At 32.7% G+C, this 25,100-nt stretch overlaps 2 protein-coding genes across 2 annotated transcripts; one reads left to right on the top strand and one right to left on the bottom strand.

Moving 5' to 3' along the window:
• The first annotated feature begins 12,487 nt into the window (after positions 1-12,487).
• Positions 12,488-15,956, top strand: LOC114396498. Its single transcript, XM_028358508.1, has 7 exons — positions 12,488-12,831; positions 13,152-13,404; positions 14,149-14,349; positions 14,441-15,086; positions 15,171-15,259; positions 15,333-15,392; positions 15,510-15,956. The coding sequence occupies exons 1-7, from the start codon at positions 12,655-12,657 to the stop codon at positions 15,551-15,553; spliced, it is 1,470 nt and encodes a 489-aa protein (XP_028214309.1). The 5' UTR covers positions 12,488-12,654; the 3' UTR covers positions 15,554-15,956.
• Positions 15,957-16,344: 388 nt separating this feature from the next.
• LOC114396499 (fructose-1,6-bisphosphatase, chloroplastic-like) lies at positions 16,345-18,923 on the bottom strand. The gene is made up of 4 exons (XM_028358509.1): positions 18,417-18,923; positions 17,847-18,071; positions 16,785-17,291; positions 16,345-16,684 (listed from the first exon to the last, which is right to left on the bottom strand). Exons 1-4 carry the CDS (start codon positions 18,843-18,845, stop codon positions 16,613-16,615), a joined length of 1,233 nt encoding a protein of 410 aa, XP_028214310.1. The 5' UTR covers positions 18,846-18,923; the 3' UTR covers positions 16,345-16,612.
• Between the last annotated feature and the right edge of the window lie 6,177 nt (positions 18,924-25,100).

The raw sequence follows: 25,100 nt of genomic DNA, 5'->3' as shown, positions 1-25,100 counted from the left end.
CTTCTTCATGAGACTGAGAAATTTCTCTCTAGAAACTTTGAAGTGAAATATATGGGTGAGGTAAGCTATGTGATAGGGATAAAATATTTTGTAATAGATCACAAGGATTGTTAAACTTATCTCAGAAAGCGTATATCAATAAAGTACTAGAGAGATTCAAGATAGAAAGATGTTTAACATCACCTATTCTAATTTAGAAATGAGACAAAGTTAGTCTCGCACAATGTCCTAGAAATGATATGGAACGAAAACAAATGAAAGTAACTTTGTATGCATAAGTTGTTGTTGCATCTGAAAGCTGAATTTGTAATATGTTTTGAGGCTACAATTCAGGCTAATTGGCTGCAGAACTTTATTTCAAGGCTTGGAATTGTTGACAGTATTGCTAGGCCGCTGAAAATGTATTGTGATAATTCCGCAACAGTATTTTGTTAGAACGACAAGTACTCTAAGGGTGCTAAGCATATGGAATTGAAGTACTTTGTCGTGAAGGAAGAAGTTCAGAAACAAAGAGTGCCAATAAAATAAATTAGCACAAACCTTATGATAGTTGACCCTTAAATAAGGGATTACCGCCCAAGACATTATAGAACATGTTGAAAGTATAGGCATTATTGTTATTGATGATCATTAAGTGTAATTTATCTTATGCATTTTAGTGACACTCTAAGCTCAATTATGGTATGTTTCTGATTACCTGTTCTCTATGTTTGCATGCATGTTTGTGTTAGAGTAATGTTAACAGGTTTTGTCTTGAATGAAGATATTATGTTGGACCTCCTAACTAATGGTCATATTAAGGAGAAGACTAATTTGTAGTACATGGAAGGGACTATGTCGATTAGATGATGTACAACCGCCATGACTCGAATTAGTTCCTATTCTTAATCATGAAATTATCATGTACTCAATGTATAGAACAATTTAGTCAATTTTAATGCGCATTATGTTAGTTAATCTATTTATTTATTTTGTCCATAATGTTTATTAATGTCACATGAGCCAAGTGGGAGAATGTTAGAATTAATGTCTCATGTGAAAGGCATGTGACTTATGTAGGGACTAATAAGTAAATAATTAACTATTAAGGGCTAAATTGCAATTGGGCTCAATAGGAGAAATTTCTAGAGCACTACTACTTGATGGGAGTAGTGGTTATAAAAGGGGTTTAATACCCACTAACGTAAAATAAGGTCCCCTTCCTAACCAGAAAAATGTTCTCTCTCACTCATAGTCATCACTAACGGAGAGAGGCAAAAAAGAAAGGCCAAAGAAAGTGAAATCTTATTTCTCTCATTTTCCAAGGAAATCAAAGTACACTAGAGAGAAGTTCCTACGGAGAAAGATACTAGTGTTCCTATGGAAAAAGGTACACATTATTGTTTATTGATTATTTGTGAGAATCATAGGTTTCAAGATCCTGTTGTTTCCTATAATTGATAGTCTAGGAAACCCCTTAAGAATTTTACACTATCACGATCCACTCTTGGACCATGATCGACACACAGACTGTAATTTCCTTAGTCTGGCTAGCCTAAGAGTATCTTACTCCATATCATAATTAAAAGATCAACCAAAAGAGGTTACTGACAATTTGACAGAGTTTCCACTAAAAACAAGACAAACTCCATATTGAATAACCTGTGAAAACATATCATATATCCATACAAATCTATGTATACATATATCCATATTCAACAGTTAGATATCAAGGCCACAAATTATAACATAAACCCTTGACATACTATCCAAAATATCAGCTAATAGTGATGTTAGTCATACATACTAATCATCAAAGTGTCTCAAAACATCATAATTACACCATAAACATATCTATAAGATAGAATCATTTACATCTCAAAATAAAGGAATTTTCTTTACATTTATTCCTACCCTTATCCCTATAGCTGCATTATACTAGAGTCACACAAAAAATACTCTCCATCAAACGCAATGGAGGCCTATAAAAAAGATAAACAAATTCCTAGATAAGTAAAGAAATCTTAGGAAGTTAGCTACCCAACTACCTATGTATCTGAGAGAAAAAAATGAAAGAAGGGGGAAAGTCACGAAGACTTAGTGAGAGTATAAAATACAAAACAAACACGAAGGAAAGCACAAACATAGCACAACTATTTACATCCAAAAATAAGTTAAATGACATTGAATAAAAGCGAAATAAATACAACTCACTTTTGGAAACTATTTTATACTCCCTTGAAAACTTTTAGAACTACATATAAACTTATATTCAAGAGTAATAACTTTGTAAAAACTTTCATTCTACTATGTGCACATAAACCACATTATCTCTTCATTGTGGCAAACGGTAATTATAGAACTACGACATTTAGCTCGTAGGATGCATTATCTCTTCTCTGTAGCGAACAACAATCAATCATAAACTCACAATAAATAAAAAAACTCAATATCCACTCTTAAATACCTTGTCGAAAATATCAAAGAATAAATTCCAATAAAACAAAAATAAATATTTTACTTCATTCTCAAGTACTCTTAGAATTTCAAAGATCACAATTTTTTTTTGGAGTTTACTTGCTTCTTCTAAAAGAATTTAAAAATGTTGTTAAGTAGATTAGTTGCTCACTCCAAAAATAACACAATCAATGGCATTGGGAGGATCAACCATCGTATTTTTCGCAGGATCTAAGCATTTAAAATAAAAAGAACAAGAGATTAGAAAAAATTATCAAATTTAACATACATAGGGTTTTGAGGAAACCACAATAATTCATAATACTTAGTTTTCTAACCTTTCTCACACAACCCATAGTTAAACTATGCTATAAGATACTAATCTAACTCAATGGGTTATAAATTTACATTAAAGAGATCAAATATAAATTTTAAGGAAGTGAGTGGTGTTCCCTTTTGCTCCAACCGCCTTCTCATGCTTGAGAGTGACACAAGGATGCAATAAACTTGATGAATTTGGGGAAAATGAAGGAAAATGAGTAGAAGGTTAAGAGATGAAAAATGGGAGAGAAGATAGGGTTTGAGAGATGGGGGTAAGTTCTTGAAAGAAGGAAATTAGAAAAAGGGGAAGAGGGGTCTCGGGTGTTTTAAAAAATAGAGTGGAGGGCGATTGTTTTATTAAAAAATGGTGTGTTTCATTCTCCCCCCCTTAAAGAAAATTCATCCTTGAATTTGATCTATGACAAACCTTGAGTCTCAAACAAGTGAAGGTACTTCTCATGCATAGCAATTTCTGGCTCCTACTTCAGCTGGTCCACTCAAAGCCACCTTCACAGACATAACATTCTTAGAACATAAATGCTTCACACGTTTGTCCACTATAGCCATTGGTTGTTCTGTATACCTAAGATTCTCATCAAGTTGCATTGATTGGAGTTGAATAATGTGAGAGGGATCATGAACATACTTTCAAAGCATCAACACATGAAAAACTAGGTGAACACTCGATAGATCTAGTGGAAGGGCTAAACAATAAGCCACTTGCCCCACCCTCTCTAAAATCTCAAAAGGACCAATAAACCTGGGGCTAAACTTACCTTGGCTCTATTTCAACTATGATGAGAAGTTCACCAGGGGCCATTGATGTGCCTCTCGATTCTTTCTTCTCATTGCAAATGAAGAGCAGGAAGATGAAATCACGAACCCTAAATAGCACTTCCATCCCCAAGCTCAGATGACTCGCCCCAAACCGACCCGCCCCAAGCCCAAATTAGCTTTTACGCTCTATCGGGTCAGTCTGCCCCGGAAACTTTGCATCTGGTGGGTCGGATATTGAATCAGAATGTGGTCATTCTGATTGATGGCAATAACACACATAATTTTGTGCAAGAATGCCTGGTCAAGCACTTGGGCCTCATCTCTCAGCCCACACAGGCCCTGAGAGTGCTAATCGAAAATGGTAATGAAGTTGAATGTCACCAGCTATGTCCGAGTGTTACGTTTCATGTGCAGGGACGCGTGTTCACGATGGACCTCCATGTTCTTCCGCTATGTGTTGTCGATATAGTCCTGGGAGGCCAATGGCTCAAATCACTTGGTCCAATGTTAGTTTGTTTCTTAGCTGTAAATTGATGTTAGCAGTTGTGAGGTTTGAATTAATAGAGTTGTGAGGGTGCGAGAGGGAGAGGAAAGAGGAGGCAAAAAATCATTGTCGTCGGATATGGCCTTCGGTTATGGGTGTTCATAGTTTGGTTATTTAACTAACCATAATCATAACTAATAAATTATAAGTGGTTATAATAACTATGACCATAATTAATTATACAAAACTAGTTATAATTTGGTATAATTGGTTATTTTTTTAAAAAATTAGTTATATAATCATTTGTGAATATAACTAGTTATATAACAAATTATATCTAAAACTAATTATATAACCAATTATAGATGAATAAAAAAATTATTTGGAATAAATATTTTTATAAAACTAATTATAGTTTAATAACTATAACTATTTTTAAAATACAAATAAGTTATTTGAAATAACTATTTCTATAAAATTGGTTATGGTCTTATAACTATTTTTATAAAACTTGTTATTATATAACTAGTTGTTAGTTATGGTTAATTTTTTAAAACTAGTTTTTTTAGACCCTATACCTTCGAGGAAGAGGTGTGTGGTGGTCTACGACAATGTCTGGTGGTCTATGGAAGGGGTTGTTGGTGCTGCTTCAACAAGGAAGCTAGGTTTGTAGGCGTACATCAAGAAATGAGAAAGAAAAAGAGAAAAAAGAAAAAAAAATAACCATTGATTTGAATTTATATAAATATAATGGTACTCAATGGTCAGAGACATGTCAAGGCCTCCCACCTTAGCTAGATGCTAGTTTGACATTTTAAAGCATTTTCAGTTGTGGAACTCAAATTCACTTCTTAGACTCACTTTTTGTGGGTGTCATATTCCACTTCACATTTTAAGAACTTTTACCAATTCTTCAATGGTGAACAAAGTTCTTAACTTTCCTAACTAAATTTTAATTTTATTAAAAAAACTCTTCATTTTATAATGGTAAAAACAATCTCATTTGTTTTATTTATTTATTCTCCTAAACTATTTGTCTCTCACCCCCACCACATGTCCTTTTCTCTTTTTTCTCCAAACACACCCACACTCAATTATGCCCCACTTATAATTGCCTTTTATTCTACATTTTGTAGTAGTTTAGGGGCAATTATGTAATACCTTTTAGGATTTTGGGCTTTTTTTATGTCCATTTTAGTTGAGTTTTCAATAAAAACTTTGTTTAGTTACGATTTTTAGTTTATACCTTTTCACTCTTGATCTTTGATTATTTTAGTACAAATTTTATTAAAGTCTATAGCTTTGGAGGTCTTGTGGAGACAAAAGAAGCTTGTTGGAAGTCTTGAGAACTTTGCACACCCTGTGCAAGGAACCGCACACCCAATGTAAGTTTGAATGTGCTGAAATGTGAAATGTAAGAATCACACACCCTGTGCAAAAATCGCACCCTGTGCATTTGACCCCATCGAGAATTTTCTTTTTCTTTTTATTTTTATTTTGTTTTGTTTTAAACTTTATCTACTTTATAACTTTAATGAGGGTAAGTCTTATCTTGTTTAAAGAGAGAAATAAAGTTTTACGTTTAGAGAGAAAAAGACCTAGAGACGTGATTGACGGCTTTGGATGTGAAGGGTTTCGTTGTCCATTTTTTCTCCATCAAGCGCTTCTTCCTCCATGGCTTGTAGCTAATTATTCTCTTTCGCTGGGGTTTAATGTAATTGATCATACTTTCATGCAATTTATACATCGTTTATATTTTAATTAAAGATTGTTATTGTTCTTTTTCTATGTTTAATGCTTGCGTTTTGCCTGATCAATTGATTGTACGATTTTAATTATTCAATTGTAATTGGAACATTATGTTGGATTGCAAATTGAAGAAGACAACCAATTGTTTTTATGGCTAGGGATAGGGTAAAGATGATTGGTCATCACTCAAACCCTTTTTCTTAATACAAGTACCTTGGTTGCACTAATTCAAGGAATTGATAGTGGAATCAAGGGATTTAAGTTCTTTTGCTTAAGGGATTAAGGCTTGAATAATTTTGTGGGTTGTTGATAACCAAATCTTGATTGAATAGGAATATGTAATGATTTCATGTCAAGGAGTCCAATGAAGTTAAACCCCGATGATTTCTCTCATTGGCATTACTCCAATTTTCTACGTATACCAAATTCCGAAAAAAAATCCTCAATCAATTTTCTCTTACCTTTCCCTTTTATTTTTATACAATTGTATTTAATTTTGGTTAGTTAGCTTCTTAATTCTTGCAGTCTATAATTTTAGTATTAATTACACAGTTATCGTACAAGCACTTGTGAATATAATACTTTACTTATCATTGTGTTACTTGTGCAATTTGGTACTCTTTACCAAAATCGTAACAAGTTTCTAGCGTCGTTGTCGAGGACTTGTGTCTCAATGATTGGCAAATTTTTGGTATCTTTTGTGGACTTCAAACATTCTTTTATTCTTTTGCTTTTTAATTTTTATCTTCATTTTTCTCACCCAAGGCTACATGTCTTTCTAGTTGTTCTAGTTGTTTGTGCCAAATACCATTGGTACAAGGAGAATAACCAAACTTGAATATCTTTGTTTTATAACTGTCATACCCTAAATTCGTTCGGAGACTGTCATTTGCTAAGGTTTTTATTCTTGCTAGCCAAATTAAGCTGCTTGACACCAGTTTCCGCGCAATACGAAAGGTTTTTTGATGTTTCAGAAAAGAACACGAAAATACCCAAAAGGGGGGGGGGGCAAAATGGTCATTTGGAGACTTTTTCAGGCCCCTGGCTCGCCCAGGCTAGCCTCTGGCTTGCCTGGGCCACCAGAAAGCTTAGGGCTGAAGTAACCAGCTTGCTCGGGTGAGTTGTTATGCAACCTCCATCCCTAATTTCCTATAAATAGGCGTGAGGGGCTGAAGGAAGGGGTTCAACTTCATATATTGAGAGCATTTTAGTGAAATTAGTGAGAAGAAGGAGAAAGAAGAAGAAAAAACAAGGCTGAGGCGCTTCTGAATCGCTTCCGTGATCGTTTCCTACATCGTTCTTTGTTCTTCATCCAATTAGTGCTTGTCTTTAAGGATTTAAACATGATTCATGGACCCTTAGGGGTCCGCTCTATTGTTTTGTGCATCTTTATCTCGTTCTTTGATCATCGGTAATCGCTTTTCTTTTGTAAAATAAGTTTTAACCGATCATTAGCGCTGCAAGTTATCTTTAAAAAAGGATTGAAGATTAATAAGCAAAAACAAAATAAAACTAACTCATAAACTTTCTTCATTTCATCAAAAAATCAAGAGATCGTTTAAAGGTCCAATGCCTTAACGATTCTCTCATCTCATCAAAAATCAAGAGATCGTTTCAAGGTCCAATGCCTTAAACGACTCTCTCCGCTTTTAAAGCTTAAAACATCGTTTCAAGGTCCAACACCTTAAACCAATTTTGTTCGCAATTAAAATAAATCTTTCAAAAAAACATAAAATCAACGTAACACACAAACTTTCAGACTTAAAGAACTACATAGGTCTGATTTCCTCATCGCACCTGAGGATACGTAGGAGCGAGGGCAACACCCTTGTCGACCCCAAAAAAAAACATAAAAGGGAAAATATATAAAAAAATGTAAAAAGGGAAAGTACATAGTTTTGAAGTCATGTTTTGCACACTCGATTAAGGACTGCTGTCCTTTGTGACGGGCATGTGGGGTGCTAATACCTTCCTCGTGCGTAAACAGCTCCCGAACTCTCATTTTCAGAATATGTAGACCTTCGCCTTTTTGGTTTTTCTAGTGTTTTCCTCAAATAAACATTGGTGGCAATTCAGCTCGTTTTCTCCCTCGAAGACAAACGCTTCAACCTATCTATTTCAGCCTTTTTGCACCCCCGCCAAAGGGTAGGTTGCGACAATAACTGAAATTGAGAAGAATGTTTGGAGACTCAATGATCTAACCAAAAAAGCAAAACAATAAGCACAACAGTTGGAACTGAAGGAAGGCTCAATTACCTCACAAGAAGAGAACCCTTTCAACTCTTCTTCAGAACATTGCTATGCCATCATAGAGGAGGAAGACATGGTTGAAGTAGTACCTGCTAGGATAACTCTAGCAAATCGTATCACTTATGATGGTTTGCGAGTCTTTTCTAGCATTGCCAAATCAAGGACCAACAACTGCACCGTGGAAGCCAAGCCAACTTTGATCACTCTTCTTGGTCAACATGCATTTGCCGACTTGGCCCATGAAGATCCATACAACCACTTTGCCATTTTCTATGATTTATGGGGTACAATTAACAGAGATGGCCCAGAATGAAGAGGAAAACCTTTGTCTAATAGTTTTTCACTTTTCTCTCATGGGAGATGCCTTGAAATGGCTCAATACTCGTCCATCTCAAAGCTTCACTATACTTGGGGAAATGTTGAAAGCAAGTTATTAGCCCATTTCTTCCCAAAGTCAAAAAGAAGCAAAGCCAACACGATATACTAAGTTTTCACCAGAGGAACGACGATGAACCATTATGTGAGGCTTAAGAGAGGTAAAAGCTTTCTTGATGAATTGTCCCAATCACGTTATTGATGAGATTGATCAATTATACATCTTCATTGGGGGTGTAAAGGGGAAAACAAAGGTGATGTTTGATGCTGCAACTGGTGGAAGAATAATCAAGAACAAGACACTAGAAGAGGCAATAAAGCTTATTGAAAATATGGCATCCAATGACTTTAAAGCTCAACATGATAGAGCTCCAACCTCCTGCAGAGGAGTAATGGAGTTAAATTCTCAAGATGCTATTATGGCTCAAGTAAAGGCACTTAAGGTGCAAATGCCGAATCTTCCTCAACATCTGATCAAAGTTTTTTCTTAGTTACACCATCACATGTTGATTTGTTCTATATGTGGGGAAGAGAAACACAATATGTGTTAAGTCTGGGTAGTCCAATATTACAACTAGACGATCTATGCATCCTTACCCCATGATTTTGATGATTACAAATGCATAAATTATTGATAGACTAATAAGCTATTCTTAAGTGAACAAAACTTACTACATATGAGCACACATGGTATTATTTTCTTATCCTATAAACTCCTATTAAGTGTGCGTCCAATCACAAGTGGAAATTATTTTATTAAAGACAATACCTTTATTTGTAAAAAGGCTTGTGAAAATTTTTTAAATCACAATTTAACTTCCCTTCTTATGATATTTACAAAGAATAACAATCTTTGGTAATAAAAAGTTGCACATGAATAACCACTAAATTAGAGCTATTATTTATTTTATATATTATATCTATAGTAGAAAATGTATATATTTATTAACATTGGTTGATGCAATTTAATTAGTGACCCACTTATTCAATCGTCACTAACCCATTGATCCAATGTCCTAACTAATTCAACAATCAATCTGGTTCTAATAACATTCACTTTGTTATAAAATAAGCTAAAAATTATAGATATATTTTTTTTATTATAAACAACACAAAGACAAAAGATAAAAGAAAAATTGACAAAAGTGTTAAGAAAAAAATATTTATATGACCAACCATGTTTAGTTTAGTATAGATTTGTTCGTCAATGTGTTCGGGATAGACATGATAACAAGGCCAATCAAAAGCGAGTTTGACTTTCTCTGTCCTTGCTTTTTTCTAAAGGTAGGACAAGTTTAAGATTAGATTTATAAAAGATGGGAATAATATAAACCCACGAAACTCAAATAGAACTTGCTTCACATTTTTTTAAAAACATATGTTACTTATATATATATATATATATATATATATATATATATATATATATATATATATATATATATATATATTAAAATAAATTATCTATTAAATTATTAGTTTTATTGTAATTAAAATATGTAAAAAATTAATAAATGATAAAGATCTTAAAAATAAAAATAGAATTAAATTATATTTTTAGTGGAATGTCATAAGTTGAATTATTTAACTATTCAAATATTTAATTTATATTTTTAATATGTCTAAAAGATAAAACATAAAAACAAAATCCTAACTCTAATATACATACAGATTAATTATTCATTTAATTCTTGTAATTACTAAATCTTTTAATCTCTATAGTTAAAAATTACTTTCTTTTAATACTTAATCCTTACACATACTATTATAATTTCATTTAATCTTTATCCTAAAAATTAAAAGGATTGAAGTGATATGTATAAAAACTTAAAAATATACCACCAATTGTGTGAATTAATTGGTGAGATTGTCAAATCTATCTTTGATCCGGTTACAAGTCAAGGAAAATTGAAATTTGAATTTAGTCAAAACAATTTTTCTTGGTCAAAAATCAAAATGATAGATCTGAGTAAGAAAACTTGATAATCCCACCCAGTTAATCCCCCAAAGTTCAAAATACACAAGGAGGCCTCAAAATGTAAAACATTTGGGAGTTGCTAGGTACCCAACAATTATGTAAATGGGTAAAATTGCCCTTATTTAAACAATGTGAATACTTTCATACGAAAGAAGGTTCTTCCGTTGTTGTTATTTTCAACTGCGGAAGAACCTTCTTCAGTGCCATCTCGCAGAAGAACTTCTTTTGCAAGAAGCCATAGAAGAAGGTTCTTCTGCCGTTGAAAATAACAACAGCGGAAGAACCTTCTTCCGTGGTTCTTCCGTGGATTCGCACGGAACAAGATTCTTCTGCGAGATCGCACGGAAGAAGGTTCTTCCGCTGTTGTTATTTTCAACTGCGGAAGAACCTTCTTCCATGAGTTAATTTGTTTTTTTGGTTTTAAATTTTTGGATTATTTTGTATTTGCCTATGTTGTTTTGTATTTTGTATTTTACTATTACAAAATTTAATGCATATTTAATTCGGATTATTATTACAAAATAAAAATATTTATTTAATATATATTAAATTTTGTAATAGTAAAAAAAATTTGTGATAGTAAATATTTTTTATTTTTTAAAAAATATATGAATTAAATATTTTTTATTTAATTTGTGTTACTATTACAAAATTTAATATATATTTAATTTGGATTACTATTACAAAATTTATTGCATTAAATATTTTTGTAATAGTAACCCGAATTAATGCATTAAATATTTTTTATTTAATTCGGGTTACTATTACAAAATTTAATGCATTAAATATTTTTGTAATAATAACCCGAATTAAATATGCATTAAATATTTTTTTATTTAATTTGGGTTACTATTACAAAATTTAGTGCATATTTAATTCGAGTTATTATTATAAAATAAAAAATATTTATTTAATATATATTAAATTTTGTAATAGTAAAAAATATTTGTGATAATAAATATTTTTTATTTTTTATTTGTGATAGTAAATATTATTTAAATTTACATGAGTATTAAATATGCATTAGAAATTGTAGTGATATGTATAGTAACATTATTTATTTGATAACCTAATTGGCTTATTATCCCAGTTGGTTAGAGCGTTGTGCTAATAACCTATATATTTTTTAAAAATAAAAAATATTTACTATCACAAATTCTTTATTATTACAAAATTTAATATATATTAAATAAATATTTTTTATTTTATAATAGTAACCTGAATTAAATATACATTAAATTTTGTAATAGTAACCCAAATTAAATAAAAAATATTTAATGTATATTTAATTCTGATTACTATTACAAAAATATTTAATGCATTAAATTTTGTAATAGTAATCCAAATTAAGTATACATTAAATTTTGTAATAGTAATCCAGATTAAATAAAAAATATTTAATCCGTATATTTTTTTTAAAATAAAAAATATGTACTATCACAAATTTTTTTATTATTACAAAATTTAATATATATTAAATAAATATTTTTTATTTTGTAATAATAACCCGAATTAAATATGCATTAAATTTTGTAATAGTAAAATACAAAATAACATAGACAAATACAAAATAATCCAAAAATTTAAAAACAAAAAAAATAAATTAACTCATAGAAGAATGTTCTTCCGCAGTTGAAAATAACAACAACGGAAGAACCTTCTTCCATGTGATCTCGCGGAAGCGGAAGAACTTCTTCCACAGGAATCCACGGAAGAAGGTTCTTCCGCTGTTGTTATTTTCAATTGTGGAAGAACCTTCTTTCATGGCTTCCTGCGGAAGAAGTTCTTACGCGAGATGACACGGAAGAAAGTTATTCCGCTGTTGTAAATTTACAACTACGGAAGAACCTTCTTCCGTGGCTTTCTGCGGAAGAAGTTCTTCGGTGAGATGACACGGAAAAAGGTTCTTCCATAGTTGTAACATTAAATGCGGAAAAAGATTCTTCCGCAGAAACATTAAGGGGTATTTTGGAAAATATAAAAAATTGTTGGGTGCACCAGCAATCTTGCTGGTGCCCCTAGCAATTCCCAAAACATTTTGATTTTATTTAGGGTTAGCAGCAGAATAATTCTTTTATTTATTTATTTATTTATTACTAACCTCACCAAGTCCAAGGTTTCGAGTGTGGGAGAACGATGTGCTCATTACCGCCAAAACCTCAAGTTTCAGGCACCAGTTCAAATAAACTCCCGCGTCCTTTGCCCCTCCCTTTTTAATGCAGCGCCAATTTCTCTCTCTCTCTCTCTCTCTCATTACATCTGATCTGATCTGAGTGTAACAGCAATGGCGGGGAAGCAATCCAAAGCCAGAAAGCCGGAGGTGTTCGGGAAGGGCAAGGTCACCCCTACTCAGATCGCTTTCATCGTCGACCGATACCTCTGCGACAACAACTTCTCTTCCACTCGATCCACCTTCAGAAACGAAGCCTCTTCCCTCATCTCCCATTCACCCATTCATGAGGTATCCCTTCACCCGTTCTTCCTTTCACTGCATGTTTGTGTATCTTCTTCCACCCCTCTTGTTTTTTTTATCGACTTTTATACAGATTTGGCCATCCGGGTCTTTGATTTTATCCAAAAGTTTGGATTTTTAGACCCCCATTTTCAATTTTTTCCCGACCCTTTTGGTTTTTTTTGTTCTTATGAAGATTTGACCATCTGGGTCGTATTTTTTTTTATCTTAATTTTTCAGTCCTTATGTTTTCCTCCGTTTAGTTGAAGATTTGTTCATGTGGGTGTTTTAGGTTTTGGGTATTGATGGAAAACTTGAGTTTTTTTTAGGCACCAAAGACTTTGTTGACATTGGGGGAGATGCTGGATGAGTATATCTGCTTGAAGGAGCAGAAAGTGATGTTGGATCAGGAACGGGCTGTTGTAGAACAAGAGAAGAACCGGGTTCAGATGCTGTTGCAAGGCATGCATAATGTAATGACTGCTTACAATGCTAGTGGAAATCTCCCTGCACCAGCACCTGCTGTAAAATCTGCAGTTGTAGCAGTTCCTAAACCAACACTTGGTTACAAATCTCAACCAGGTACAACCTTTGCCCCTACCTTAGTTGTTTTTTTTCTTAATATATGTGCAGGTTCTATGCTTGATATTTATTCTTCTTGGAGAATTTTACTAGTTCTCTGATGCAGAAATTCCCACGTTGACTGATTAATCAATACTCAAACTATGTTATAAACATCAGTGAATCAAGGCAACAAATAGTATTTGCATGCTAGGAGCCTTCAATTTGGGTTTCTTACCTAGATTTTGGTTCTGAAGACTGAAGATAGTAGAGGAGAGTGAAGAGCTCTGATTGACTTGGTTGTGTTGTACTATATTTTCAGTAAATCAAACTTGTTAATTCAGTCATAAGATATTTTTGCTGTTATCGTATACATGTTTAAGCTAGGAATGAATGCTCGATAATGTGTTGTTGAAGAATGATTATCAACTGCCTCAAGTCCTGGAACTGAATGTAATTGATTAAAACCTTTTAGCATTAAATTGCAATTGAAGCAAAATTTGTCTTGCGAGATGTGCTTGGTTGAGTAGGTGGAAAGTCAGGTGGTTGAAATTTGGAAAGAAAATTAGTTTACACTTGCATGGTACAAAAGAAGTATGAGGTGTAAAATAAAATTTACTTCACTTTCACTTTTGCTTGAAAATTGTTCTAAACTGGTCCTCCATTTCTTACCTTCTCATTTTCCACTTGCTCAACTGAGTTTTTAGGCTGTGTCAGTGACTTATTGACCTTGCTTCATTATGATTGTCGCTGCTTTTGTATTAGGCAATCCTACTTCTGTGCAAAATAAATCAAATGCACCGCCATTGCCTCAATCTAGCAATTCAAACGCTGAGGGTGGAAACTTCTCAACACCAACACTGAATGTATCTGACAGAAAGAGAAAGGAAACTAAAGCTGTGGATGTTCCTTCAGCTGCTAAAAAACCTCGTGGTAGATCATCCAGTAGGAAAATTGTCAGCCATGGTATGGTTACCTCATAACTTGTGCATCTGTTATAATTATTGGCTAATCTCATGAGATCATCACATGCATTTTGCCTTATCTCTATTTTCAGGTCAAAATGCTCCGCAACAATCTGATAAAGCTGTCAATAATACAATGGTAGCTCAGCCTTCTGCCATTCAATCTTCATCAGAGAACTGCATACCCAGGGAGTCACAGGTTCAGGGATCCAATGTTGCTAAATGTTTATTCAACCAGTCTACAACTTCTGTTCCAAGTAATTCACCGGTTCCGAAGACACCTCCTAGAACAAAATCTTCTCACAGTGACACACATATATCCCCTGCTGAGATTTCTTCGGTTGCAACTTGCAACCGTGCAGTTACACCCAGTCGTTGCACTGTAATTTCAACCAAGAGAGTTATGGTCAGCCCCGCAAAACAGATGGCTTACATAGAGATGAGTCGTTGTATTTCTCCTGTCAAGACAAATTCAAGTAAGAGGGATCATGTTAGGAGCAGGTTGAACTTTGATGCTGCCGATGTGCCTGGGAGTTTGGACAATCCATTGCCCAATGAGATTTCTACATCTGAGTCTGAAAAGGAATTGGACATATTTGACATTGATTTTCCTAACTTTGATGCCTTAGGGATGGACTTCTCCTTCACAGAAATGTTAAATGATCTAGACTTTTCTTGTGAAGGCATAGATTTTTCTTGCCATCCAACATCAAGTCCTTCAATGGACAATGCTTCAGGGTATTGTTTCTGTTTTCTGCCGCAAGTCCTACTTTGTTATTGTTACAACTCTTGTATTTGATAATATTTTCCACTATTTAACAGCTCGTCTCATGAATGCAATGGTGATCATGCTACACCTGAATTATCAACTGTGGCAGAAGTTATATGTGAGAAAGATATGAAAGTACTAGGTAATGAAACCTATTTTGTATCTCAGTTTTGTAGGCTAAATGATAATTTACTGAGAAGCTTTCATTTTTGCAGGCCCTGAATGTATGACTGCGATGAAATTTGTCACAAAGAGCATAACTGTTATAAGCCCTGGTAAAATTATTTTTTTCAATTATTCTGTACTTTTTTTTAAAAAAAAAAGGTTCTGCGTTCATATAAATTTTCTTTATTGATCAAACAGTATTAACTAGTGCTATAATATGCCAACAGAGAAAAACCGCCAGCAGTTTGTGGATCAGGAAAATTGTACATAAAAGACAATTTGAAGAATGACTCAGCCTGACTTATTAACGCGAGCTCACTGCAGATGCTTATATCTATTGTTCCAAAGAATTGCTCTCTGCTGTTGCACTAAATTTAGAATGATAACCTGCTATTCATTTATACCTTACAAGCTTCGCTTATTTGGTCAAGCTTAAAAAATGATTGTAGATAGCTTCCTCCCTTGTTTTGGTTTATTATAAGGATTCATCTTAGTTGGGTTACATTTTGATGGCAGTCATGGTTAACAGCCTTGTAATGAAGTCTAAGTCATTTAAGCAATTTCTGGATCTATGTCATGACAGTTAAACTTTCAATGGAAGAGGCAACGGGAAGACTAGACATACTGGGATTTTAATTTTTCAAGAATCTTAAATGGATACCACGATTATTTTACATTAAAACTTCCAATTTTGTATTTGTTAACAGTTGCGGGAAAACAATATAGCAATTGGTAAATGATATATTTAGTCATTGGTCCTGATTAGTCTAAATAATTTAAATAGTGTCTCTTCTACCCTAATCTGTCAGTACTTGTTTTAATTTAGTTGTGGTAGGTAATACATAGGTGCATAAGTTTCAAGTTTCATCCAGTAATTACTGATAAGCTCAAATCTAAATTCATGTTAAACGTCTTGTATTATAAAAAATTTCCCAGAGTATGATTGTGTTAAATATACTCAATTCCTCTGAAGTTCTCATTGAAAGCAATAGGTAGCAACAGTTCTTTAGTTAACATCTAGAACCATTTTACATGGTTTTGTATCAGCGTAGAAAGAGAGGATTGAAATTTACTGATATGAATGCTTCTATTGCCACAAAATTATTTCCAATTTGAACATGTTCAAAGTTATACAAAATTCTTGTTCAAAATGATCTGCAGATTGTTGTAATCATTTTTTTCTTTGCACAAAAGGACGCGGGGGGGGGGGGGGGGGGGGGGGGGGTTATAAAAATAATTCTTCCTTAAGACCACATGATTGTATTGCTTTGAAAGTTTTGATTGGGCATAATTTTCATACACAAGTAAACCTCTTGCATTAGCTTATCATTTAAGCCAAGTACTTTTCCACCTTCTCTACCTCTTCCACGCTCCCAATGTACAGTGGCACACGTTGATGAATCTGTCCATAAAAAGTTAAAGAATGAATAAGACTATCCATTATAACATTCACCCTTTACTTCTAAAGCATTTAGAGACATACAAGGTTCATCTATACATACCTCTGTTGGTTGAATGTCAAGTATTCTCTGGTGGCCATCTGACCCTTTTCCACCAGCCTGTTCTACTATGAAGCTCATAGGAGCACATTCATACAGGAGCCTGAGTTTCCCATTCTTACTTTTCTTGTCCCTGGGGTACCCATAAATGCCACCATATAGCAGTGTCCTGTGGAAGTCTCCTACCAAGCTACCAATGTACCTTGCAGAATAAGGCTTGCCGCTAGGACCTGGGTCCTTGAGATCATCAATATATTTCTTAAGCTTGTCATCCCACAACTGATAATTCCCTTCATTGAAAGCATAAATTTTGCCTGCTCTAGGTATTTGGAGGTTTTCCTGAGTCAAAACGAATTCGCCATACATCGGGTCCAATGTAAACACAAACACTCCATTTCCAAGGGTGAGAACAAAGATTATTGAGCTAGAATACATGCAGTAACCAGCTGCAAGAAGGTTGCTTCCGGGTTGGCACACGTTCACAACACATCTTTGTTCTGCTGTGTCAAGCTGCAAATTAGCATATGCATCACATTAAGCACTGAATTTCACTAACAATCCTTTTTGCAATTTTTTTTTTCAACTCTTCCTTTTTAAGATAGTGTATAAGGAGGAGGGTGGAAGCTCGTTCCATGATCAAGGTAATACTTTACAAGTCTGAATTAGAGTTATGAACAACTAGTAAGAATTCAATCCAAGATCTTTATGTTTGACATGTTTGATAGTTGATTCAACCTTCAATAATTATTTTTTGGGTAACTTCTGATTATATTATCTTAGCATCTTATAGAGATTAAAAGGAAAATTAGAAGAATGGCAATTTCCTTTTATCTAAAGTAAGATGTATTCTACTTGATTCACAGCCACCTTTTTTCTTAAACCTTGTTAGTCACATTTTTAAACCAAGATAATAAATCACGTGGAAGCAAAAATCAAGTAACTTTTCAGTTTTTTTAGTCAAACCACTCCTTGCCTTTGAAACTAGATTTTCTAGGTTCATTTTATTTGAGCCGTTGTCAATCCTTTGATTAACTGAAATGAAATAATAAACCATGGAAGACTTACTGTGGGGTCATCACCAATGTCAGCAAGACACTCATCATTGGGGCTGTATATCCCAAAAATGGACCCAGTTGACACTGCAGCATCAATATTGGATGACCCATCAAGTGGGTCAAACACCACAATGTAGTTTCCAGAATAACTCTCTTCTACTGCCACTGGCACATCTTCCTCCTCTGATGCTATTATCCCTGTCCTCCCACTTGACCTCAAGCAGTTTGAGAAAACCTGAAAAATGCAAAAACAACACCTTGGTTGTCAACCATAACCACTTCAATAAGCCATCACATTCAATTCAAGAACCCTTAATTTTGTTTACAAAATTTAAAAAACAATCCCTTGTAGTGCAGTCCTTTATGATACATCATATACGTTTTCACAATTTTAACTTGGACAAAAACAAAATTAATTGCTCAATGAATTGAACCAACTACGTGTATATAATTCTAGAAAGAAAAACCAAGGAATATTGTAATTGTAAGTTGCAACACTTTTTGGTCCTGGGTCTGAGACCACGCCACTTCAGGTGTTTCCCAATCCACTGAGTCAGAGAATTGTAATTGCAACACTGACCTCATTTGAAACAACATCAAGCTTTTTCTGGTCTTCCCCTTGAACATTGACAGCTCCTTGAACCCCAGTGAGGTTGGAAATGTTGGCTCTTTGCACCAAAGAAGCAATCTGTTTGCACGCCATGGAAATGCTAGACAGCACAATAGTGAGTTCTGCATCAATCACCCCAGCTTGCTCCTGCTTCAGCAACCAGTTAGTGAGTGTTTGAAGCTCATATCCACTTCTCTTCTTAGTCTCAGTGGTTGCAGCTTCTCCCACCGCCATGCACCTAACTCCAGAACCCCCCACATGCCTTCTCCTGCCACTTGAACTTGACAGCACTTGTTTGGTGTCAAAGACACATAGTTGGAAGGGACAGAGACGCGAGGGTGAACGAGGCTTTGAGAAAATCAACTGGGAGGATGCTGTTGCTGCTGCCATTGCAACCATGGTTGTTGCAAAAGTTTACCTTTTTGGTTGATGATTTTAGCACTAGTGGTGGTTACATGGATTGTGTACTAAGGCACTAAGAGCAAAAAGATTGTGAGGCAGGGAATGATTTGTGATACTATTGGTCCCACACTTATCTTCTTCATATAGTTTTCCTTCTTGTGACAGTGATTACTTGCTGATTCCAATTGCAATGCCACGAGGGATACTTGTATTTTTGTTGTTCGTGTGGCCTGAACGAATCCTAATGGGTGGATTTTGCGGCCAAGGTTGGGAGGGGTTTTAATCAAATTATATTTTTTTTCAAAATAATTTATCAAAATGTTTTAAAAAATGTTATTTATTAAAATACTGTAATTTTTACTAATTTGGATACTAACATGTTGGCAATTGCATGAGATGAAATGGACTCTGTTATTTAAAAATTGAAATTAAAAAGTGCGTCTTGTAACTAGAGCCAGACATTTAGACTTAGACCCACAGACAGCTCGTTCAACTTGTGAGTTTTTGGCTTAACCTGTTTAACTGGTAGGTTAAATAGGCTTGATCACGGGCTTTACTATGTAAGTTTTTTATACCTTAATTAAAAATGTATTTTTGTGGTTTAGTAAAAGTAAAATAAAAATAGATACTAGACTAATATAATAAATGAATTGATGCCATTTAAATACATTTCAAAATATTCAAACACCAAACGAAAACTCATAAAGAACAATTATCATACATCCAGTGATTAATCGAACTATAAAATGATAACAAAAAAAATTTAAACGGATTTTTAATTTGATTTTTAGTCACTTTTTAATTGAATTTTTCAGACAATTATTTTTAAAAGGTTGGAAAAATGGGCTGAAATTTAGATTTTTAAAATTTTATTTTTTTTGTTTTTCTTTTATTTTTTTTGGAGATGCGGGCGGACCCGTCTAAACTGCATGTAACACGCGACGACTGGGAGCTTGTTAAGACATACACCAGTACCCTAGGTGAAAGGGCTAAAATGTCCTTCACTCTATTAATATAAATACGGATACAGTGTGCGTTCGTACGATTATGTTGCAATGCTTCTTCTTCCTTCGTGCCGTGCTTCTTCCTCCTCGTGGTGGTCTCCTTCATTCTTCTTCTTCATTCTCCTTCATGCACGTCGTGGTTGCGGTTGTTCTTCTTCCTCGTTGCGATTCTTCTTTTTCCTCTATTTCCCGCGCGACTGTGGTTCTTCTTCTTTCCTTCTTCTTCCTTCACTTCTCGCACCGCCGTGGTTCTTCTTCTTCCTCTTTCCTATGTCATTTCACTCCGTTGGTGTTTCTTTTTCTTCCTTCGTGGGTGTTGCATGTTGTTGATATTGGTTTGATGATGTTGATATTGTTGATATTGACAATCCAACCCATATGAACCATATGGGGTCATACGGATTGACAATCCGTATGGATCATACAGATTGCTGATTCGAATTTTTTTTTTGTTGAATAATTCTTTTTTCAATTTTTTTTCTTCTAAATTTTTTTTTTGAAATTTTTGTTTACATTATAAATATATATTTGTCAATTATTATTTAAATTGTTTCCTAGTGTAATATTGTTTTGTAATGTTAGTGAAATTTTATAATTTTTTTCTGATTTATATGTTAAGTATTGATTTTATTTATAAAAAAATATATTAGTTAATACTAAGATTAGATTAGATTAGATTAGATTAGATTAGATTGCTAAAATTAAGATTAGATTGGTGAAACAATTATTTTTCAATATTGTTATATTATATTTGTTTAACTTTTAAAAAAATCGAAACAAATATTTAAAAGAGGTTGAATTTGTTAATTATGAAAAATATTAAATCATAATTAAAAATAATTTAAATTTGTTAGTTACAAAAATATTTAAACGAAAATTTTAAATAATTAAAATTTGTTATAAAAATATTGAAACATAATTTTTAATTGTACAATAAATCTGTTAGTTATAAAAAATTATGAAAAAAAAATTTAAAATTTAAAATACGATAAGATGATTAGTTTAAGATAATGCTTGAAATCAAATTTAAAAATATATTTAATTTGGTAGTTATTAAAAATATTGAAACTAAAATTTAAAATTTAAAATATGATAAGATTCTTAGTTTAAGATAATGATTGAAATAAAATTTAAAAATATATTAAATTTTGTAGTTATAAAATATATTGAAACCAAAATTTAAAATTTAAAATATGATAAGATTGTTAATTTAAGATAGTGATTGAAATCAAATTTAAAAATATATTAAATTTGGTATTTATAAAAAATATTGAAACAAAAATTTAAAATTTAAAATATGATAAGATGGTTAGTTTAAGATATCAAATTTGATAATTATAAAAAATATGGAATCCAAAATTTAAAGTATGATAAGATTATTAGTTTAAGATAATGATTGAAATCAAATTTAAAAATATATTTAATTTGGTACTTATATAAAATATTGAAACCAAAATTTAAGATATGATAAGATTGTTAGTTTAAGATAATGATTAAAATCAAATTTAAAAATATATTAAATTTGGTAGTTATAAAAAATATTAAAACCAAAATTTAAGATTTAAAATTTAATTATTAATCATGCGAATTTAAAAATTTTTAAAAAATTACGGATTGTCAATTTTTATGAGTTATATGGATTGCTGATCCGTATTGACCATACGGATTGACAATTCTTATATTTCTAAATTTTTTTATGTATTTCTTTTTCTCAGGTGATGAATAATCACTCAGAAAAGAAGACAACGAAAGTTAACAAAAACAACTTACACTAAGAGTGTGAGATTTTGTGGAAAAAAAAAAAAGACGCTGCAGAAATAAAAAACCAAACTTCCTATTTGTAACTTAAGTGTATTTTTGACATTTTTAAAAACTGCCTTGGGTTACCCCAGTCAGTTACCTACAGATTATACTGATTGCTATTATGTGGGTACGGGCTTAAAGAGACAGGCTTACCTAAATACCTTGATCTTTTTTTATGACGCCTTTAAACGTTGCCTTTTACTTGAAAGGTTTGTATGACGCACAAATGTAATTTATTTTTAATTCAATTAAAATACTATTTAATCATATTTTTCATATAATTATAAACTATTAATTTTTATGATAATTATAATTTAAAAATTGGGCAAATTATGTTTTAGTCCTTAAACTTTTATCATTTTTTATTTGTAGTTCCTAAATTTTTATTTAATTGGTCTTAATCTTTAAATTATTATTCATTTGGTTTTGGTTCCTATTGTCAAATCTATACATTAAATAATAACGTGACAGTTAATTTGCGGCATCTTTTTATTTTCTTTTTTTATAGTTATTTGTTTTCTTTTATAAATCCTTGGATCAAAGTTTAAGATTGGTTTTCTATTTATTATTCCGCATGGGTCAGGCCCGTTTTGGTTAGATGACTGACCGATGGGGAGGATGTGAATGTTATCCTAACATTCCTCTTAATTTAAATTCAAATTTTAATTTGCTCTTAAAGTTTGACTTTCTAATGCTAAAATTTCATAAATTAAAATTCTACATTTCATCCGGATAAGAAAAAAAGTTATTACTGTTAACAATCAAATTTCAATACCCCAGTTAAAGGGTTAAACTACAAAGTTGCTACATTCTCGAGTAGCTTCTCTAATGTGAGGCCTATCTCCACTTTAGTATAACCAACATTTAGCATAATCTTCAGAAATCTGAATATGTGACTGTGTGTGCATATATATGTATAAAGAGTAACAAGGATTTTAAAAAACCTGATCAATTTCAAGAGGAATTTGATTCCTCTAAAAGTGAATATTTTACTTTCAAGCGTAAATTCCACCTGAAAATAATTATTTATTATACTTGATAACAATGAATAAAAAGTAAAAGTATGCAAAGAATGAATGCAATATATTTGGATGCTTACTTTATTCAAAAGAGTGCAGATCCTACACTCCCAATTTCCAGATTCTTCATTTCTTCAGAATGAAGAATTTTGTTATCACCAGAGATGGTGGTCCAGACACACTTAATAATTTTGCCAAACAAGATCCTGCATGAGAATTGGATTGAGAATGTGAAATGTTTTCTGATCCACGACATCTTCGTTTAGATCCAGTTTGATGCTCCGTGACAGATCTAATTTTAGTGTATCCATAGTCAAATCTATATAAACAGGTAAACTTGAATCCTTAGCCTGACTTCTTTTCCGAGATAACAGATTCGAAGTAGAATTTTCCGTTAGTCTTGATCTTTCCACATTTTTCTGCTTATGCACAATGTTCTCAGCAACATCATAGTCAACATATCTGCGATCCAAATGTTCATAAATAAGATCGAGAACCACACCATATGCCATCCTTCATTATAACACTATCTCCGCCTCGTGTTAGTAATTCCCTTAGCCCTCAACTCTTTGTATTCCTGTGCTTGATTAACATGATACAATTGGCCAAATAAGCAAAGGAGAGATGCATATTTATTATAAATTGCCAAGAAAGAAAAACAACATAATTTTCTTCTTAAAAATTCACAGATGTAAAGAAGTATTTGGCTAAATCATAAGCATCAATGAACCAATGTTACAACTTTCCAACCATTATTCTAATAAAATTTTCCCGTTGTAAAATATTGTTATTATAAGTAAACGCAATTCATCAACAGAATGTTACGTAGAGAGGATTCTGTAACTATAAATGTCTGTCTATTCTCGTTAGCAAGCTGCAATTTCTACTTTCTAGCATGACCAGCACTTAGAGATAAGTTATCACGAAAATAAAGTTTTGTCCTCCTTCTACTTAGCTAATAAAAATATTAAAAATTGTTGGGATTTAATCAATCAACCTAATTTGATTCTAACAGACAATCATTAATCCTAACCACATATTTTCTATCCATGTAAAGAGAAATTACTGCATAAAGATGAATAGAACCCCGTTGTGTTCCCATACTCAAAATCATGATAAAAAACTAAATGAGGAAGTATACCTGGATTAGCCCTAATGGAATGATGCTGAAAGGTTGATCAGAATATTGGTTTTATGATCTTTCAAGAGTAGAGAATCCGTTTCTTTTCCCTTTTGTTCTGAAGGGATAAAGAGGGGAGTGAACCTGTAGGCGTTGCTCTCTTTGCAAATGAGAGGACCATAACTTCTTGTATTGGTAATTGCTATCACTTACCCCAAATTTAATAATTATAATTTTACCTTTTATCAAATTATAATATCATTGATGATATCCACACAATTAGCCTTTCATGACATATTATGTGCCCTTATCCATACTTTTGTATTGATTAGACCACTTTAATATTTTGCCTAATTATATAATGGCCATAACTCATTCAATTATGTAATATATATATATATATATATATATATATATATATATATATATATATATATATATATATATATATATATATATATATATATATATATATATATATATATGACCCAAAATTGCTAACAATCTCTCACTAGTCACAAATATAGAACCAAAGCAGTTTTCATTGCATCAATCACTACTAAACTCATCAATGATCACTATGACAGACTCATCATGAAATGTGTAGCATGAAAATTACGTGAAGGTGGCCTGTATACGTCTATTTTCAACTGGTCATACTTTACCTCAATGAGATCATTAAATAACCTTAATATACAAAGTGTAATAACTGAATAATAAATCATATATATATATATATAACCAAATATATCCAAATGTCAATGTATGCATACATAAAATCTAACAGAATATAAAATACATAAAAGTGACTAATTCCCACTAAACCAAAGATTCCTCGGACTGTAAAACACCCATGTGAGCAACATGCTCATGAAAGACCTTAGGATCTACTATCATGGAGTTTGTCCCTAAGTATTCTATGGAAATTTGTCTATTCTGTACCCTTTCCTTAACAACTAGGAACTTGATGTCAATATGTTTCGATTTGGTCGAGCTCCTATTGTTGTTAGAATACAATACAACTGATTTGTAGTCACAATATAACTTAAGTGGTCTTTCAATTCCTTCCATAATTTGTAGCCCCGTGACAAAATTTCTCAGCCATATTTCATGATTTGATGTCTCATAACATGCCACAAATTCTACCGCCATGGTGGATGAAGTAGTAAGGGTTTGCTTGGCACTGCGCCAACAAACCGCACCACCGGCTAACATGAAAATATAACCTGAAGTGGATCTCAAACTATTTAAGCATCCTGCAAAATTTGAGTCAGAATACCTAGTGATCTCCAACTGATCTGACCTC

This window comes from Glycine soja, chromosome 18 (assembly GCF_004193775.1).
Source record: "Glycine soja cultivar W05 chromosome 18, ASM419377v2, whole genome shotgun sequence".
Taxonomy (NCBI): Eukaryota; Viridiplantae; Streptophyta; class Magnoliopsida; order Fabales; family Fabaceae; genus Glycine; species Glycine soja.
This window is presented reverse-complemented; position numbering and strand designations above follow the sequence as displayed.